At 39.7% G+C, this 20,345-nt stretch overlaps 1 protein-coding gene across 7 annotated transcripts in view; it reads left to right on the top strand.

The window, feature by feature from the left end:
- SLC12A6 (solute carrier family 12 member 6) overlaps nucleotides 1–20,345 on the top strand; it is a 106,796-nt gene that overhangs the window by 81,036 nt on the left and 5,415 nt on the right. For all 7 annotated transcript variants that reach the window (XM_021716204.1, XM_021716206.1, XM_021716202.1 and 4 more), the window contains 12 exons: nucleotides 784–942; nucleotides 1,451–1,549; nucleotides 1,826–1,883; nucleotides 7,906–8,080; nucleotides 8,916–9,034; nucleotides 10,894–10,992; nucleotides 13,339–13,458; nucleotides 14,220–14,324; nucleotides 15,605–15,773; nucleotides 17,392–17,587; nucleotides 18,145–18,314; nucleotides 19,617–19,748. In XM_021716204.1, the coding sequence (XP_021571879.1) occupies nucleotides 784–942; nucleotides 1,451–1,549; nucleotides 1,826–1,883; nucleotides 7,906–8,080; nucleotides 8,916–9,034; nucleotides 10,894–10,992; nucleotides 13,339–13,458; nucleotides 14,220–14,324; nucleotides 15,605–15,773; nucleotides 17,392–17,587; nucleotides 18,145–18,314; nucleotides 19,617–19,748 (1,601 nt within the window). The remainder of the gene's footprint in view (nucleotides 1–783; nucleotides 943–1,450; nucleotides 1,550–1,825; nucleotides 1,884–7,905; nucleotides 8,081–8,915; nucleotides 9,035–10,893; nucleotides 10,993–13,338; nucleotides 13,459–14,219; nucleotides 14,325–15,604; nucleotides 15,774–17,391; nucleotides 17,588–18,144; nucleotides 18,315–19,616; nucleotides 19,749–20,345) is intronic.

Below are 20,345 nucleotides of genomic sequence, written 5' to 3' on the forward strand. Positions count from 1 at the left end.
GGATGTAGTGGCTCCCACCTGTAAGTGATTCCAGCACTTTGAGAGGTGGAGGTGGGAGGATTACTTGTGGCCATGAGACCAGCCTGAACTACATAGCAAGACCTCTTCTGTGCAAAAGATCAAAAAATTAGCCAAGTGAGGTGCATGTATTTGTAGTCCTAGCTACTTGGGAGGCTGAGGCAGGAGGATCACTTGGACTCAGGAGGTCAGGATTACAGTGAGCTGCGATCATGCTACTGCACTTTAGCCTAGGCGACAGAGCGAGACCCAGTAGCCTTATAAAATTGCCAATGTTCTTCCTGCATTGACAGCTAGAATAAAACTATTTTAATGTCACCACATCCACACCTGTGTTTTCTTAAAAAGATAAATTTCTGAAACTTTTTTCTTAAGTGACTTGTATCATAAATATTTGGTTCACAAATTTCTTTGCACTTAAGCAAGTTCACACTAAGATGTTAGAAACAGCATTGATGACTAATAAAAAGTAACAGTGGGTTTCATGGGGCATTCAGCTTTAGTCTGCTTAACTTTTATTAGTTTGCATTAGTTAACTGTATTTGTATGTACCAAAGCATTTTGTCATACTATATTTGAACTAGATGAGAAGAGGCATTATATTTCTACTTATGTGTGTTTTATTTATTGTGCAGTACATATGTTGTGTATAGGTGCTCATGTAGAAATAAGGGGTCTGATTTTGAATGTTGGTTGGGTGGGAAATTAGCTAATTATCTTCTTTCCATACTAATATTGCTTAAATTCCCTTTTTTCCCACTGCAGAGAATCTTTGGAGTAATTATCTACCCAAGGGAGAGATCATTGAAAAGCCCTCAGCTAAATCTGCTGATGTCTTAGGCAGCTTAAATCATGAATATGTTCTTGTTGACATTACCACCTCCTTCACTCTTCTGGTGGGAATCTTCTTTCCCTCTGTCACAGGTAAGCAGATGGACTGTTGTCTATTTTAGAAGCTATCGTACCCAAGGACTGATTTTTTATCAGGAGACAGAATTATAATCTTTTGGTTCCTAGATTTGCTTCTAGTCTTTGGTATTAGTATGAATGCAGTAGGGCGTGGTGGCTCACACCTGTAATCCCAGTGCTTTGAGAGGCCAAGCAGGAGGATAGCTTGATGCCAGGAGTTCAAAATCAGCCTGGGCAGCATAGCGAGAGCCCCTCATATCTGAAAATAATTTAAAAATTAGCCAGGCATGGCGGTGCACACCTGTAATCCTAGCTTCTCATGGGAGGCTGAGGTGGAAGGAATTCAAGGCTGCAGTGAGCTGTGATCACCACTGCACTCCAGCCTGGCTGACAGAGTGAGACTCCAACTCAAAAGAAGTTAAACAAAATTAAAAAAAAAATAATGATGATAATAGTGACGACAACAAAATGTCCAGGAACTCAAGAAGTTAACTTGATTTTTTTTTTCCCCCTTTCTTTAAAGGTATCATGGCTGGATCAAACAGATCTGGAGATCTGAAAGATGCTCAGAAGTCTATTCCCATTGGTACTATCCTTGCCATCCTTACCACCTCTTTTGTTTGTATCCTTTTCATGGATCCAGTTTAAGTCTTGGTCATAGGAATATCCAGTAGAACTAGGGTGATCAGTATTTTTATTCTGGTAATAAAGATACCTGCTTTCCACCACCTCACTTCTTATATAAAATCTCCCACTTCATATACAAAATTCAAGAAAAAATGTATGGGATTAGTTAACATAGCAATTCATTTTACTGAAAGAAGAAATATCCTGAATGTCTACTTAACATTTCATGTTATAGGGTAAACATTATTTTCCTTGATTCTCAATATGGTAGATTTAAGCAATGTTGTCCTTTTTGGTGCATGTATTGAAGGGGTTGTTCTCAGAGACAAGTGAGTAGTTAATTTCTTTGTAACAATTATATTTCTGTCTTTCATGACATCTGATCATCCCACATAGCTTCAGAACTGTTATAAATTTAACGACCCAACCTGAGATATCACTCATGACTAACAATAAGAAAATATATGTATATAGCTCCCAAAAAAGTTATTGAATAATAATAATAATATGTGAGTTATATTTATGTGATGTGATTTATATATAGCTCTTCAAAACAGTAAATTTCTTTGAATAATAAGGACTTCCCTGTTCATTAAGAACTGTTGAGGAATTAGACCAAAAGTAAAGGAAGGAAAGGTAAAAAAGAAAAAAAGTTTAAGTATCTCTAGCATCTCCTCTATGGGAGGTAAGTATCTATCTAATTCTGTTTGGAATTCCAAAGAAATACTTTCTTCATTTTCTTCACAAAGGCTGCTGAGTGGTTATGTTTACTTTCCTCTCACCTATGAGCATAAAATATGTTTTTGCAAGAGGTTCCTAGAGAAACCTACTATTCTCCTCTCATTCTCTCCATCTTGGTTAATAGCCTTACAATTCACTCCTCTCTCAAAACAGAAATGTAGGTGTCATTCTAGTCTTTTCTATCAAGTCCCTTATCCAGTTGGTTTCTAAGTCCTTTCAACCTCAATAGATCTCATTCTTTCCCCTATTCTTTATCCCCTCACTTTTTACAGGCCTTCGGGATTTTTTGCCTATGTTATAATAATCTCCCTTTCATTTTTACCACTTTCTAATCCTTCCACACTGCCACCAGAATGATTTTTCTAAAATGCAAAATGTGATCATACATACCTCCCTGCTTCACAGCCTGTCAAAGCCCCTTAAGACCCATCGCTGTGATTTGGCCCTCTCTGTCTCTTTCTACTCTTTTCATTTCATGTATTTATTTATTTATTTATTTGCCTCAGTTCTTGGTCTGAGCACTTTTGTCTACTCTTATTTCCTGCCATTTCCTCATAAGCTCCCGCTGCTCCAGCCGTAACTTAAACATGTCTTGTTGTTTCAGATCTTCATTCATCCACACATCTGTCTATTCTGTTTTCTTTGCTTCGAATGTGTTACTCATACTTGGCCAACTCATATTCATCCTCTAAAACTAGGCTAAGTATCTTTTCTCCTGTAAATCTTTAACCAAACAGATAACCACCTCTCCCTTTGTTCAGCCACTATATTTGAACATACTATATTGTAGCTCTTACTGTGCTATATTGCAGCTACTTGTTTTCATGTTACTCTTCCCTATAGATTAAACTCTTTGAGGATGGGAAGCCTAATCTATTTTCATATATTTGACAAAAATGAGTAGCACAGTGTGTGCATATATATCTATGTATGTGTATATGTGAGTATATGTAGCACAGTATATATGTGTATATATAGGATATAGTATATTACTTTACTATCAATGGGAAATTTATGGATTTATAGAGCATCAGTAAGTTATACCAAGATATAAAAATTATTACTGAGACTGTAAGTTAGAATATCATTTTGCAAAACTATTGGTCATTATCTCCTAAAGTTGAACATGCACACACCTGTGACTCAGCAATTCCACTTCTAGGTATATGCAACAAAAATGCATGCATATGTGCATCAGTAATTATGTACAAAAATTTTCATCATGATATTCTTAACAGCCAAAACCTGGAAGTATCCAAATGTCGATTAGTAGTATAATGAATAAGTTATGCATTCATGCAGTGGCAAACCATATAGCAATAAAAGTAAATAAACTACAGAAGTATACCCTCAAAAAATTTACAAAGAAAGCTAAATGGGGACAAAACCACAAAATATATGTACTGTTTCATTTATATAAAGTTTAAGAACAAGTAAAACTACATATTATTAAGAGTCAGGATAGTAGGGAGGAAGGAAGGGCTAGAGATTGAGAGTGAGTATAAAAGAGACTTTTGGGAGCTGGCAAGGTTTTATTTCCTGACCTTCGTGGTAGTTACATGGGTGTTTGCTTTATAGAAATCTTAAGATATACATTTGTTGGATGTTTTTTGTGTGTGATATTTAATAATTGTTAAAACAGTAAGTAATTGAACAGGGATGCCATGTTTCACCCATTGGATTAACAGTGACTTTAAAATTTTTATGTCCAATACTCATAACTGATACAGAATATTCATTTGCCAGACTTGAACCTTCGTATATTTCCTTTTTTTCTTTTTTTTTAAGTTGGAGTCTCACTCTGTTACCCAGGCTGGAGTAGTGCAATGGCATGCTCACGGCTACCCCAGCATCAACCTGCTGGGCTCTGGCAATCCTTCCACCTCAGCCTTCCAAGTAGCCAGAACTACAGGTGTGCACTACCACGCTCAGCTAATTTTTTTTTTTTTGTAGAAACGAGGTGTTGCCAAGTTGCCCAGGCTGGTCTCGAACCCATGGGCTCAGACAATCCGCTCGCCTTGGCCTCCCAAAGGCTGAGCCACTGAGCCCAGCCCATGTACTTCCAATAGGAGTAAAATTTAGTATAACCTTTAAGAAAAGCAGTTTGATAGTGATTTTTTGAGATGTCTTAAGATTCCTTTTGTTACAGTTATTCCCTCTTAAGAATCTGCCATAAGGAAAAAAAATGAAGTATGAACTTAGATATGTACATAAAGATGTTAATTATAGTGTTTTGTATAACAGAAACTCAGTGTTTTTGCTATGGTGAATAATGCTGTAATAAACATGCCTGTGTGGGTTATCTTTTTCATAGAGTAATTTGAGTTCCTTTGGGCATATTCCCAGAAGGGGGATTGCTGGGTCATATGGAAGGTCGATTTTTAGATCTTTTAGGAATCACTACACTGTTTTACACAGATGTACTAGTTTACACTCCCACCAACAGTGTAGAAGTGTTCCCTTTTCCCCACATCCTCTCCAGTATCTATTGTTTTTTGAGTTATTAATGATGGCCGTCCTGAATGGAGTTAAGTGGTATCTCGGTGTGGTTTTGATTTGCATTTCTTTGATGATTAGTGAGACTGAGCATTTTTTCATGTATCTGTTGGCTGCTCATATGTCTTCTTTTGAAAAGTGTGTATTCATATGTTTTACGCACTTTTTAATAGGGCTGTTTGTTTTTTTTCTTTTCGGCATGTTTGAGTTCCTTGTAGATCCTGGATGTAAGGCTTTTGTCAGATATATAGTTGGCGAATATTTTTTCACATTCTGTGGGCTGTCTCCGCACTCTCTTGATAGTTTTTTTGGCTTTGCAGAAGCTTTTCAGTTTGATGAGGCCCCACTTGTCTATTTTATCTCTTATGGCATGGGCACTTGAGGTTTTGATCAGGAATTGGTTGCCAGTTCCAATTTCCATAAGGCTGCCTCCTGCATTTTCTAAGGTTCTTATAATTGGAGGTTTTACGTTTAGGTCTTTGATCCATTTAGAGTTGATTTTTTTGTATGGTAATAGGTAGGGGTCATGTAACCTTCTGCATGTGGTCAGCCAGTTTTCCCAGTACCATTTACTGAATAAGTTCTCCTCTCTCCTGTGGTTGTTATTGGAGGCTTTGTCAAAGTTGAGTTGGTTGAGAAATTGAGATTTTGCTTCTGGAATCTCTAGCCCATTCCATTGTTCTATATGTCTGTTCTTCTACCAATACCAGGCTGTTTAGATTATTGTAGCCTTATAATAAAGTTTAAAGTCTGGAAGTGTGATACCTCCCACTTTTTTTTTTGCTGAGAATTGTTTTAGCTGTTCGTGGTCATTCATGTTTCCATATGAATTTCTGTATTGTTTCCAGTTCAGAGAAGAATGATACTGGTAATTTAATGGGTATTGCATTAAATCTGTAGGTTACCTTTGGTAGGATGGACATCCTAACAATATTCATCCTTCCAATCCGTGAGCATGGAATACTTTTCCATTTGCTTACATCGTCTTTGATTTCTTTGAGCAAGGTTTTATAGTTTCCTTGTAAAGGTCTTTCACTTCTCTGGTTAGGAAGATGCCAAGGTATTTCATTTTTTGGTTACTATTGTGAATGGGGTTGTGCTTTTTATTTGGTTCTCTGCCTGTTGTTGGTGTATAAGAATGCGATTGTCAGTTGAATGCGGTGGCTCATGCCAGTAATCCAAGCACTTTGGGAGGCGGAGGCAAGAGGATTGCCTGAGCTCACAGGTTTGAGACCAGCCTGGGCAAAATGGCAAGACCTTATCTCTACAATAAATAAAAAAATCGGCCTGGCATGGTGGCACATGCATGTAATTCCAGCTACTTGGAAGGCTGAGGCAGAGGGATCACCTGAGCCCAGCAGATCAAGGCTGTGGTAAGCCATTAGTGTGCTGCTGTACTCCAGTATGGGTGACAGAGTGAGACTCTGACTAAAAAAAAGAATGTGATTGTCTTTTGCACGTTGTTTTTTTACCCTGAGACTTTGCCAAAGTCCTTTATCAGTGCAATAGGGTTTTTAACGGGCCAGGCGCAGTGGCTCACACCTACAATCTCAGCACTTTGAGAGGCAGAGATAAGAGGATTGCCTGAACCCACCGGTTCAAGACCAGCCTGGGCAACTTGGTGAGATCTCATCTCTAAATAAATCAAAAATTAGCTGGGCATGGTGATGCACACCTGTGGCTCCAGCTACTTGGAAGACTGAGGTGGAAGGATTGCCTGAGCCCAGGCTCTGGTAGCCATGAACATACCATTGCACTCCAGTCTAGGTGACAGAGTGAGACTCTGACAAAAAAAAAGAGAATGTTTTAAACAGATTATCTTGGATTTTTGAGGTATAGAATCATATCAACAAAGAGGGATAACTTGACTTCCTCTTTTCCTATTTGGATACCCCGATTTCCTTCTCTTGTCTGATTGCTCTAGCTAGGACTTCCAACAAAAGATACCTACACATGCATGTTTACTGCAGCATTATTCACAATAGCAAAACCATGGAACCAACTGTGTTGCCCATCGAAAGTGGACTGTATTTTTTAAATGTGGTACATATACACAATGGAATATTACACAGCCATAAAGAAGGACAAAATTATGAACTTCACAGCCACTTAGATGGATCTCAAGTCTATAATACTCAGTGATCTATCACAGAAACAAAGAACTCAGTACCATATGTTCTCACTCATAAGTAGACCCTGAACAATTGTCATAATACTACAAGAAATGGATTTGCAGTGGTAGGAAACTGCTGGGGCAGGGGGCACACTTCATCAATTAGGGAACCTAATCTCAAACCACGTGAAGGGAGGCCCAAACTTTACCTTTACAGTGACCATTTGTACACCTAACCCTGAATTGTACCTGACATCTTTAAAATAAAAATAAAAAGTATTAGCGAACAACAATAAAAAAAACCCTTCAGCCGGGCTCGGTGGCTCAGCCTGTAATCTCAGCACTTTGGGAGGCCGAGGTGAGTGAATTGCCTGAGCCTGCAGGTTCGAGACCCGCCTGGGCAACTTGGCAAGACCTCATCTCTACAATAAATCAAAAATTAGCCGGTTGTGGTAGCGCGCACCTGTAGTTCCAGCTACTTGGAAGGCTGAGGCAGAAGGATCGCCGGAGCCTAGCAGGTCGAGGCTGCGGTAGCCGGGAGCGGCCCTGCACTCCAGTCTGGGCGACAGAGTGAGACTCCAACTCAAAAAAAAAAAAACCCTTCAACACTAGAAGAATGGATAATGTAAATTATGATGCAAGATTATTCAAACCACTAAAATTTTTACTCATTTTTCATAACATAGGAAAATGCTTATGTTTAAAAAGAATACAGAATTATAGGTGCAGTCAGATCTGTTTTTCTCCAAAGGCAGATATTTTGATAATCTGAAGGAGAAAGTTATCAATGAAGCTTAGCTTATTTTCTGGCTCCACAGGTAATTTTTTTCTTAATATAGGTCAACAGTGCCTTTCTACCTTTACATTTCTTAACATTCATGTCTTTCTCAATTTTGATTCTTTAAAAATTAAAATTAGACAAAAATTGGGTGAATGGCTCGCTCTTTAGTCTTTCAGTCTAAAGTTATTTCTAGATTAAATTTCTCCACTCTGTTTCCCAGGTTTGGTGACGCTGTGAAGGGTAATTTGGTAGTGGGTACCTTATCTTGGCCATCCCCGTGGGTGATTGTTATTGGCTCCTTCTTTTCAACATGTGGGGCTGGACTTCAGAGCCTCACAGGTGCACCAAGGCTGCTACAGGCTATTGCCAAGGATAACATCATACCATTTCTGAGGGTGAGTGACCCTTTTCTATGCCCTTATCTTTTTCCCCAACTTTTATGAGAAACAGCATGGTCTTCGTGGGCTTAGGAATTATTAGATCACAAATTTGGAGATGTGGGTTTTTAATACAAGACACTCTAAATCCCTACTTGAGTTTCATGTAATTGCCATAAAGACGCACTTTGGGAGGCCAAGGCGAGAGGACTGCCTGAGTCCAGGGGTTTGAGGCCATTGTGGGCAACTTGGTGAGACGTCATCTCTACAATAAATCAAAAAATTGGCTGGGCACGGTAGTGTGTGTCTGTAGTTCCAACTACTTGGAGGGCTGAGCCAGAAGGATCGTCTGAGTCCAGCAAATCGAGGCTGCAGTGGCCATGAGCATGCCACTGCACCCCAGCCTGGGCGACGGAGTGAGACTCCAACTCTAAAAAAAAAGAAAAAAAAGTCCAGACATGGTGGCTCACACTTATAATCTCAGCACTGTGGGAGGCCGAGGTGAGAGGATTCCCTGAGCCAGCAGATTCAAGACCAGGGTGGACAACTTGATGAGACCTCACTACAATAAATCAAAAATTAGCTGAGCATGGTGGCGCATGCCTGTACCTCCAGCTACTTGGAAGACTGAGGCAAAAGAATCACCTGAGCCCAGCAAGTTGAGGCTGTGGTGGCTATAAGCATGCTACTGTCCTCCAGCCTGGGTGACAGAGTGAGACTCCTACTCAAATAATAATAATGATATCACAGTTGTAACACTATTATCTTCCAGATGTCTGAAGCCATAGGATAAGATGAATCAGAGAGTATTGACTCAGTACTTTTATGTCTGAATTTCTCCTTCTATTTACAGGTTTTTGGCCACAGCAAAGCCAATGGGGAACCTACCTGGGCTTTACTTCTAACTGCTGCCATTGCAGAGCTGGGAATCCTTATTGCCTCCCTGGATCTTGTGGCCCCAATTCTTTCCATGTAAGAACCAGTTGTTCTCTTCAGTTATTCTTAATTAAATAAAATAATATGGAGCACATGTTGATTTCCATTAGTCATATAACAGTTAGTGATAACAACAGAGTAGGCCAAATGCAGGGGTAACTTCATTTAAGTAATAAATATTCCTGGGAACTGAGGACTTTAATGTAAAACTAACTTTTGTAAGTTATTATGATTTTTTCCTACATATATAACTTTAAAAGTTCTCTGCCTTCTTTTTTTGTTCTTTGTTTTTTTTTAAGTTGAGGCCTCACTGTGTTGCTGGGCTGCAGTGCAATGGCATGATCACGCCTCATTGCAGCCTTGACCTCTTGACCTCCTGGGCTCAGGCAGTCCTTCCACTTCAGCCTCCTGAGTAGCTAGGGCTACAAGTGTGCATCACAATACCTGGTTTGTTTGTTTGTTTGTTTGTTTGTTTGTTTGTTTGTTTTTGCAGAGAGGAGATCTTGCTGTTTCCCAGGCTGTTCTTGAACTCCTGGGCTCAAGTATTCCTCTGGCTTCAGCCTCACAAAGTGCTGGGATTACAGGCTTGAGCCACCATGCCTGACCTCTTTGAGTACTAAATCATTAGCAGTTGGTTGTAGCTTTTACCACTACTGTTAGCTTTATTCTTTCACCTGCTACTTACTGATGACTTTTACCTACTTGTTACTGTGTAATACAGCATTCTGGGAATACAAAGATAGATAAGACACAATCTTAAGGAACTGATAATAGATAAGAAAACCAATGACTCCCACATAGTGTGTAAGTGCCATGGTAAAGGTGAACACTGGATGTCACAGAGGCACCAAAGCAAGGCATCTCTAAACAAACAGACTCAAGAAGGATTTCCTGGAGGAAATGACATGTGTATCCTGAAGGATGATTGGTTATTTGCTAAGCAAAGAAGGGATAAAAATGTTCCAGGCAGAGAATCCATATAAAGGAATTAAGGAATGAAAAAGTATAGAATTGGAAATAATTTGGCTTGGCTAGAGTGGAGGATGCATGCTCGGAGAATAGCTGGTTAAAGAAGTAGATAGAGCTAGATCACACAAGATCTGGAAGTAGTGGGTAATCCTTTAAGAACAAAATGATAATGTTTTAGAATGATAAATTTGATATAAAAGACGGATTAGTAAGAGGCTAGAATTAATCTGGGAATGCTAGTTGGAAAGAAGAAATGAGAGCCTGAACTAAGGTGATTATAGTAGGGATGAAAGGAATATAAAGATGTTTAGAAATTTTTAACTAGGTAGGTTCTCTGGGACTTGAAAAGTGAATTTGGAACAAGTGTGAGTAAAGAAGAAGAAACCTGGATTATCCCAAGAACAACTGGGTAAACAGCTGTGCCACTGACTGAAAGAGAGCATAGGAGGATGAGCATGTTTGTGGGAAGGGATTCAAGTTTCTCTACTGCCTATTCAATCAAGGGTTACTGGTCTAGAAACAGACATCAATACAGCAAAGGTCTCATAACCATTTTACATCAAAGAATAATTTTACAATAATCTTTCTTTGGCCAGGCGTGGATCTCACACCTGTAATCCCAGCACTTTGGGAGGCTGAGGCAAGAGGATTGCCTGAACCCAGGAGTTCAAGACCATCCTGGGCAACTTGGCGAGACCTCATATCTATAATAAATAAATAAATAAGTAGCTGGGTGTCATGGCACACATGTCTGGTCCAGCTACTTGGAAGACTGAGGCAGAAGGATTGCCTGAGCCCAGCAGGCTGAGGCTGCGATGGCCATGAACATGCCACTGCACTCCACCCTGGGTGACAGTGAGACTCTGACTCAAAAAATCATCATCATCATTATCACATCTTGCTTCTTCTTATTTTTATTCTTCCAGGTTTTTCCTCATGTGTTACCTCTTTGTGAACTTAGCGTGTGCCTTGCAAACATTACTTCGAACACCCAACTGGAGACCCCGATTCCGCTACTATCACTGGTAAGTCTGGTCTTTTTTCTTGTTCTTTTTACCCACATTTGGAGAGAACCCATCATTGAACTAGAAAACTGAGAGTGAGGGTTTTCAATACAATGTTTTTTTGGCCAACCTTTCCATACTGTCTGTTTCAACTTTCAATTCCCATCTGAATCTCCATTTTCCTCTCCCATTTTTCTGTATCACATTGTAGTAACTTATAAACCCACTGAGGATAAAGATCAAAACTACACAATAGATATTTCTAACCTGCTACATTCTTCAGGTTGAAACAAACTTCCTAGCCATTGCTATACCATTGCCACTGCCATTGCCAGGCCATTGTGGCCACTGCCTTGCTAAGCTATGGTATAGCCATGTGCTCTCTGAGATATGGCCAGGCCATGATTCCTGGCTTTGGCCCATTCCCCTACCTTGAAGAGGTGACTCTCCTCTTTCTCTCTCTCTAATTTACTTTCTAAATAAACTATAATTTCTAACCTAAAGATAAATAAATAAATAAATAAAACTTCCCTTTGCATATCTATTTTCTCCTTCCCCTCTTAGGGCTCTGAAGTCTGGTAACCCAAGTTCAAATCTCAGCTGTACTATTTCTTTCCTGTGTAGTTTTCAACAAAGCACAAAGCCATGTACAATTTTATTTTACTCATCTGTAAAATGGGACTAGTAAATCTGAAGTGCTTAGCACAGTGCCTGGTATGTAGAAACTCTCAATGAAATGCTGCTGCTGTTGTGGTGGTGAAGTCTCCCCAGTCCTGAAGGAGTCATCATCAAAGAAAGTTTTTTACCTACCATCCCATCTCTTTTCTCTCATAGCTAAGAATTCTTTAATTAAGTCCTATATGTACCTGTTGCTACATTTTCTTTGCTAAATTTCTCCTTGATTCCTTTCTGGCCTCACCAATGGTGGGCAGTGATATGAAGTTTATTGGGCAAAAATTTAGATCTTCAACTGACTTTTAAGTCTTTCTAGCTTTAACTGTAAATAAAAGTTGATTATGAACATTTTTCTATGTTGCCGTTTTGCCTCTATTGATTTGCTCTCCATGTCTTTACCCTATATTTTCATTAGATCTTAGTTTTCTCCAGATTAACAACTTTAAAATTCATCATAAAGCTAGGAAGTTCATTCTGTACTCAGAAAAACTTTAGTTAATGTAGTTGTATACCTAATTTAACTGATCAAAACAACTATTTGATTTCTCTCTGCCAAGTTTCTGTTATGTACAGTCTAAAAAGTAAAAAAATTTTCTCAGTGGGCTCTGCAATTATGCTAATAAGTGTTCATACAAATTTTAGAACTATTTACATTTTAAAAATATATAATTAGTAATATTTCTGATAGCATGTTGCATTCTACTTTGCCAAGCAAGTATTAGTCATTGTCATAACTACAGATGACTTTAAGAGTGTCCCCATTCATTATATGTTTCTCTAGCAGTGGAAAACATCCTCCAGAGCAAAGGATAGGTGGGGCTCAGTGCATGTCTTCTACTGACTGTTGCCAGTCCATGGTAAGACAACTGCAGAATGAAGAATAGCATTTAGAAATTTTATAGAATTCAGCATTGCCATAGCACCAAGGCATGTGATAATTTTTCCTTCTTCCCTTTTTTTTGAGTCAGGGTCTCATTCTTTCTCCCAGCCTGGGTGCAATCATGGCTCACCGCAGCCTTGACCTTCCACCCCAGCCTCCCAAGTAGCTAGGACTATAGGCACACACTACCACACCTGACTAATTTTTTATTTTTTTGAAGAGACAAGGTCTTGCTATGTTGCCCAGGCTGGTCTCCAACTCCTAGGCTCAAGTAATCCTTCCACCTTAGCCTCCCAAAATGCTGGGATTACAAGCATGAGCAACCATGCGTGGCCAATAATTTTTCTAATAATTTTTATTGCATTTTACAAAAGTTCTGTCTAGGCTGTGCTCAGTGGCTCAGCCAGTAATCCCAGCACTTTGGGAGGCCAAGGCAAGTGGATTGCCTGAACCTGCGTGTTCAAGACCACCCCAGGCAGCTTGGTGAGACCTTGTCTCTACAATAAATCAAAAATTAGCTGGGTGTGGTAGCACGTGCCTGTAGCTCCAGCTACTTGGAAAGCTGAGGTGGAAGGGTCAACTGAGCCCAGGAGGTCAAGGCTGCGATGGCCGTGAGTGTGCCAGTGCATTCCGGCCTGGGTGTTGGAGTAAGATTCCAAGTCAAAAAAAAAAGTTCTGTCTATAATAGATTGGAAATTTTAAAAATAATAATCCCTCATCACAGATAGTTTGAGAAGCATTTCTAGCACAAGCCTCTTTTTCAGCTGCTTAAAAATAAATTTTTTATGTGTTTTTTGTTTTTAATTTTCTAGGGCCCTTTCTTTCATGGGAATGAGTATCTGTCTGGCTCTGATGTTCATTTCTTCCTGGTATTATGCCATTGTAGCTATGGTAATAGCTGGTATGATCTACAAGTACATCGAATACCAAGGGTAAGTATGGATTTGACCTTGATCATTGTTAAAAGTAGCAACACTTGGTAGTTTGGTTAGAGCCAGCCCAGTGAAAATTACATTAAGGACCCAAGTAAGTTCATGTGTTTATAACTAAATTTTAACCATCTTACATATGTAAGCTTTTTATCACAAGGGAAATCCGTTAAGAAAGTATGAATGGACTAATGTGGACATATCAGTACTAAACAAAATGTGGACATATCAGTACTAAACAAAATATAACACAAATGTAAATATTTTTGCTGATCTATTCAGTCAAGGGATTATCTCTGAAATAAAAAGAAATTAGTCCTGAGTAATTTTTTAATAACTAAGATCTCGCTAACAACTTCCAAAACTAAGAATAACATCCTGATTTAGAAGATTATATTGAATTTTACTTTCCCCCATTATTACAAAATAATTTAAGCTCTTGCTCTGTAATAATTTTTGAACCCAAATTAATATACATTATTGCTTTTGAACAGTTACATAGAAAGACTGTGTGAGTGACCCGTACAACCTTTCTTCTTTAACTGTGCTGTACAGTGCAGTCTGTTGGTACAGGGTGGTGGTGATCTGCCTCCAGTAGGTTAATTATGTTAGTAAAGGGCATTATATAAATCATTATATGGCTTTAATCTTCTACCCTGTGCATATGTTTCTTTTAGCTCTAGGAGAGAAAACAAATTTATTTTTTGAAATTTTACTTACTATAGTTTAAATCTGTCTCTGCTCTTTTCTCCTTATTCTCCCAGAGCTGAGAAAGAATGGGGTGATGGTATCCGTGGGCTGTCCCTCAGTGCAGCTCGGTTTGCTTTGCTTCGACTGGAGGAAGGACCTCCGCACACTAAAAATTGGAGGTAAAGAAATCATCATTAGTGGTGTTTGGCACATAATCAACACACAAAAATGTGTTCTTTGTTGATTACAGGATAAGGAAATCTCATGGCTTAAGAAGTGGTGAAATGAACCTGTTTTGAACTATTCAAAATCTTTGATTTCTTTCTTTTTTTTTTTTTTTTTTTTTGTAAAGACAGGGTCTTGCTATGTTGAGCTGACTGATCTCAAACTTCTAGACTCAAGCCATCTTCCTGTTGAGAGGAGATAGCTAGGGAAAGCTAGGCAGTCAGATAGGGTGGACCACCATAACAAAATAGCAAAACTTCCTGCAGGACTTTTGGGCTGATACACTTAAGTTGGTAAACAAGCTCTGTATAAGACTCACAAGCTAGAGCTTAAGTACTTACTGCTGGGATAGAAAAGCAACTATTCAGCTCACCATTAGGCCCCTACCACCTGCCCAGTGGCTCTTAGTATGGACCAATCAGCACAGGCAGTGCTGACCAATCAGCTCACAGCTAGTGCTAACCTATTGACTGGGTGTTAAAGGTTATAGAAGCACCAGGTTTTCAGCTCCAAATAGGCAACCACCTCAGGACCCCTCTGCTCTGGGAACTTTTCTGTTCTCTCAACAAATCCTGCTTTCCCGCCTTTCGACTGTGTCCCTCCTGAGCACAAGAGGAGAACCCAGACCTGCAGTGCTGTAGAAGATCATCTGAGCTGAAGAGCAGTGCACTCCGGAGTCAGCTGAACCAGGCGCTCCAAAGCTGAGACACTTCTGGGGGCTGGCTTGCCAGCCCATGGAATCAGCAGCACCTACAGGGGTTGGCTTGCCAGCTCATTGGAGCCAACACTCCTGGGGCTAGGCTTACCAGACCATTGAGCTGGCACTCTTTGGAGTTCGGCTTGCTGACCCAATGAGCTGTCACTCTCAGAGCCCAGGCTATACCGAAAAATTCGTATCACTGTCTCTGTCTCCCAAAGAACTGGGATTATAGGCATGAGCCATCACGCCCAGCCAAAATCCTTGATTTCTTTATTCCCTTCTCTTCATGTGATTAATGATCTAGATTTCTACCTTTTGTTATTCTTCCTTGAAGACTGATAAATTTGAGATATTACTGGGGGCATTCAAAATAACTCAGTACTATCATTTCATCCTATCATTTCCTCTGATCTCTTTCCTTTGTCAAATTACATGTTTTGTATATATCTCCTAAATTAAAGGGCAGAGTTTATCGTTCTGTTGCCCACACCCAAAGTGTCTTCTTTCTTCTGCCCCCTGCCAACCTCTTCACAGGCCTCAGTTGCTTGTATTACTGAAACTAGATGAAGACTTACATGTCAAGCATCCTCGCCTCCTCACCTTTGCCTCACAACTCAAAGCAGGAAAGGGTCTCACTATCGTGGGCTCTGTCATTGTCGGGAACTTCCTAGAGAACTATGGTGAAGCTTTAGCTGCTGAGCAGGTAAGTGTCAAGACTTGATTTAGTGGAACTTAGCTTACAGCTTTGTGTGGTTTTATAGTAAAACCTCAGACTTCTAAGTTAATTTTGTTCCTAGGTGATCTAGTTTCCCACTTAGTGCTGACTTTAGAACAATCATTTTCTCCCAAATAACAAGATGAACGAGAAGATGGTTATTATTTCTTCCCATTTAAAGTGTTACTATACTGTAAGATTATTGAACCTTAATATTATTTGCAAATAGACTCCAAATATTGACCTGAGCACTGAGAAGAGTCATGTAAATAAATATATCCCTTGAACTAGGGGAGGAACCCTCTGAATTTTGTGACAAGGAGCAACTTTTCTTCCTTTTTTCTGATCTATGTGGTATGAGCAAGATTCCTTTACTACTTCTGTATTAACTGTACTGAATATCAAAGTTCTGCCTTAAGAAGGAAGTAGTAGCTAGGCGTGGTGGCTCACGCCTGTAATCCCAGCACTTTGGGAGGTGGAAACTAGAGGATTGCCTGAGCCCATGCGTTCGAGACCAGCCTGGGCAATATGGCAAGACCTCATCATTACAATAAATCGAAAACTTAGCCAGGTGTGGTGGTGCACATCTGTAGTTTCAGCTACTTGGAAGGCTGAGGTAGGATTCCCTGAACCTACCAGGTCAAGGCTGTGGTAGCCATGAGCATGCCACTGCACTCCAGCCTGTACAACAGTGAGACTCCGACTCAAAAAAAAAAAGGGGGAAGTAGTTTGCATTCTGTTGCTTGTTATAAATGATAGAATTAATCCTGTTATTTGGAGAAATTTTCTATTGAATTTTTAAAATTTTACTGGGTTTTATCTTGGAATGCTTTGAAACTCTAAAAATGAGAAATGATGAAGAAACATTAGTCCAGAATGGTGGTAAAAATAAAAAGTGCACAGGATTGCAAATCAGGAGAGCATGGTTCTTACCTTAGCTACATTGATGTAATCCGTGCCTTTAGGAAAATGATTCCATTTTCCACACCATTATTCCCTTCCTTTTTCCACCAGGAGGGTGGAGTAAATGAGATGCTATCTCCAATTGACTAAACAAAAGAATAGTAAAGCGTATATGTGTCATCAGTAATCACCATTAAACTATCAAAAGGTATATGAGAATGAGAGAAGCAAAAAGAAGACATACCTGACAAAATTCTAAAGTGAAACTGAATCATCAGATTGAATTTCTGGTAAGATGAGTCAGGGCATGACTAGGGCTGAGGCAGGAAGGCGGTCACATTCACAGTAGGGAATCACCCTGGTCAACTGAGAAAGAATGTTGAATATTCACTTTGTGGAGATCTCTGTTCTCAATTTTTTGGTTTGTTACAAAGGAAGAAAAGCAAAATAGAGTAAAAGGTAAACTATATGTAGAAAACTAACTGTAGAAGTAAAAATATGTAGTCAGCACATCAAAAGTAGAAAAAGACAAGGGATCATGAAATTTCATTGGGATAATCTTGACTTTTTGGACTTTTCTATAGGAGATACAGTCTTATGCAGAGTTTAGAAACAGGAGGGGAATATAAATGGGAAGGAATAGTGTGTTAATAAAAGGTTCAGGGTGAAGCAGTTCAATGTTCAGGTCCTGTGTCTCTTTCAGACCATAAAGCACCTAATGGAGGCAGAGAAGGTAAAAGGATTCTGCCAGCTGGTGGTGGCCGCCAAGCTGAGAGAGGGCATTTCCCACCTCATCCAGTCATGTGGCCTTGGGGGCATGAAGCACAACACAGTGGTGATGGGCTGGCCTAATGGATGGCGCCAAAGTGAAGATGCTCGCGCTTGGAAGACTTTTATTGGTACAGAACATTTCTCATATTAACCTGAGGGTCCAAATAGGGGATCTAGCTAAATCCCTGTCACCCCTAGCCTCCTAGAGACTGTGCCATTTCAAAAAAAAACTACTAGTAATAATAACAAGATTCTACCAACCCTGTCAAGCTTTATAATATGTTCATGAATTGTTCATCTTTGTCAAGTCTTGTGCTAAGAATTATCTCCAAAATGGCCATGTTTTCATTTGTGATTTCCCATATTCATGCTGTCACAGGAATTGGAAGGATTGTTCTTCAGTATCAAAATCTCCCAAATTCACATATCCCCCCCTTAGAAATGTAATTATCAGAATTTAGCCAGTAATATAAACTATGGCCCAAATCTAATTCTATTAACTATTCAGATTTTTCTCAATGATTTTTGTTATTTAATGAGATATAATCTACTATGTAAATAGGATACCTTGCTCAAGGAAATGTAAAGAGTATTATCCCTGCTTTCTTGACATTGTGGGTAGCAAGGCAAGCCTAAGTAAGGATTCTTCTCTGCTTATTCTGATTATCTCTTTTTTTCTCCCTAGGCACAGTTCGAGTGACAACTGCTGCCCATCTCGCCCTGCTGGTAGCTAAAAATGTCTCCTTCTTTCCCAGCAATGTGGAGCAATTTTCTGAGGGCAACATTGATGTGTGGTGGATTGTGCATGATGGTGGGATGCTCATGCTACTACCATTCCTACTGAAACAGCACAAGGTATTTTAGAGAATGTTTTAAAAAGTCTGGTTCTGTCCTGGTTCACTAGACGAATTCTTCCTCTTTGGCTATATTGTGTTGGGGCTTAGAATCAGAAGAGTTGGCGATTATTCTTGGCTCTCCCATGATCCCACTTTCAACTTTATGGGAAATCGTTGTCTTTGTGTTTGTTTCCTATGTCCAAGTGTAACTTAGTAAATTAATAAAGTTCCATATGAACCCTTGAGAAAACCAATAAGTGAACCTATCTTTAAAAAAAAACACTGGATCTGGGTGCAGTGACTCACACCTGTAATCCCAGCCCTTTGGGAGATGGAGACGAGAGGCTTGCCTGAGCCCAGGGGTTCAAGACCAGCCTGAGCAACTTGATGAGACCCTCATCTCTACAATAAATAAAAAAATTACTCAGGCATGGTGGCTCGTGCCTGTGGTTCCAGCCACTTAGAAGGCTGAGGCAGAAGGATCTCCTAAGCCCAGCAGGTCAAGGCCACAGTGGCTGTGAGCATCCATCCACTTACTCCAGCCTGGGCAACAGAGTGAGACTCCAACTCAAAAAAATTAAATTAAATTAAAATAAACAAACACTGGGAATTTTAAGGTGTGTGTGTGTGTGTGTGTGTGTGTGTGTGTGTGTGTGTGTGTGTGTGTGTGTATTTTACATACATATATGCTCATCTTTTGGTAAGACTAAACTGAAATTTAAAATAGTGAATATTGACTGGGCACACCTGCAATTCTAGCACTTTGGGAAGCTCAGGCAGGAGAATTGCTTGAACTCAGGAGCTCAAGACCAGCCTGGGCAACATAGTGAGATTCCTGTGTATGCCAAAAAAATTTAGCCATTAGCTAGGCATGGTGGTGCACACCTGTAGTCCCAGCTACTCAGAAGACAGAGGTGGGAGGATCACTTGAGCCCAGGAGGTCAAGACTGCAGTGAGCTGGGATCATGCCACTGCACTCCAACCTGGGCAATAGAGTAAGACCCTCTCTCAAAAAAGGAAGTTAGAGTCTGCATGGTGTCCTTAATGTACTATCTGAATAAAGCACCTTCTTAATGTATCACAAGCCATCTTTTCCTTTTTGCCATTTTTGTGTTACGAAATAAGAACTCCTTAAAAAAGTATTGAGTGTGTTCTTTAGCCATTTTTTGCTCTAGCATAATAACACAGCAAGTGGAAATCTAGGAGCAAATACCCTTATACCAAAGCAAGGTGGTTCTAGGCCCCAGTGCCTCATGTTTTAGGAAATAACTTCTTTGCCTTTTTGCATCTACTTTTCCTTGTGTGTATGGCACCTTCTCAGGTGTGGCGAAAGTGCAGCATACGGATCTTCACAGTAGCCCAACTAGAAGACAACAGTATCCAGATGAAGAAGGACCTAGCCACCTTCCTGTATCACCTACGCATTGAGGCAGAGGTGGAAGTTGTGGAGATGGTGAGAAAGCCAAGTCTGAGATAGAAGAGATGACCATTCCCCCATTCCCCTGTCCCCTCACTTTGTCTTCCTTGAACCTTTTCTAGTTTGGGAACTTGTTGAACTGCAAATGTGGATTAATGCCCTAGTACCAAAGGAGCCCTCATTTGTTGACCTCCATAGAATGTGTACATTATGTGTGTTTGATGTTGCTTTTTGTTTTTGCTTTCTTGTTTATCACACAGCCCTTATATTTCTGCCAGATTCTTATGTTTAATATAATTTTGTTTAATTCATATATTCATGCTTAAAATCATACATGCCTTTAAAAAATAATAATAATAACTTATTTTTTAAGGAGAGAGAGATACTAGAGTTTGTGGTTTTGTGTTTCAAGGAATCACATGTAATGGTTAGATTATGGAAAAGACTCAGAGGGCCTCTGGATTTTATCTATAATCAAAAAACATTTTGGGGGCCAGGTGCAGCTGTGCATGTCTGTAATCCCAGCACTTTGGGAGGCCAGAGTGGGTGGATCGTTTGAGGCCAGGAGTTCAAAACCACCCTGGGCAACGTATCGAGACCCTATCTCTAAAATAAAAAAAAAAATTGTAACTC

Source organism: Carlito syrichta, unplaced genomic scaffold (assembly GCF_000164805.1).
Source record: "Carlito syrichta isolate Samal-C Ts95f unplaced genomic scaffold, Tarsius_syrichta-2.0.1 Scaffold308290, whole genome shotgun sequence".
Lineage (NCBI taxonomy): Eukaryota > Metazoa > Chordata > Mammalia > Primates > Tarsiidae > Carlito > Carlito syrichta.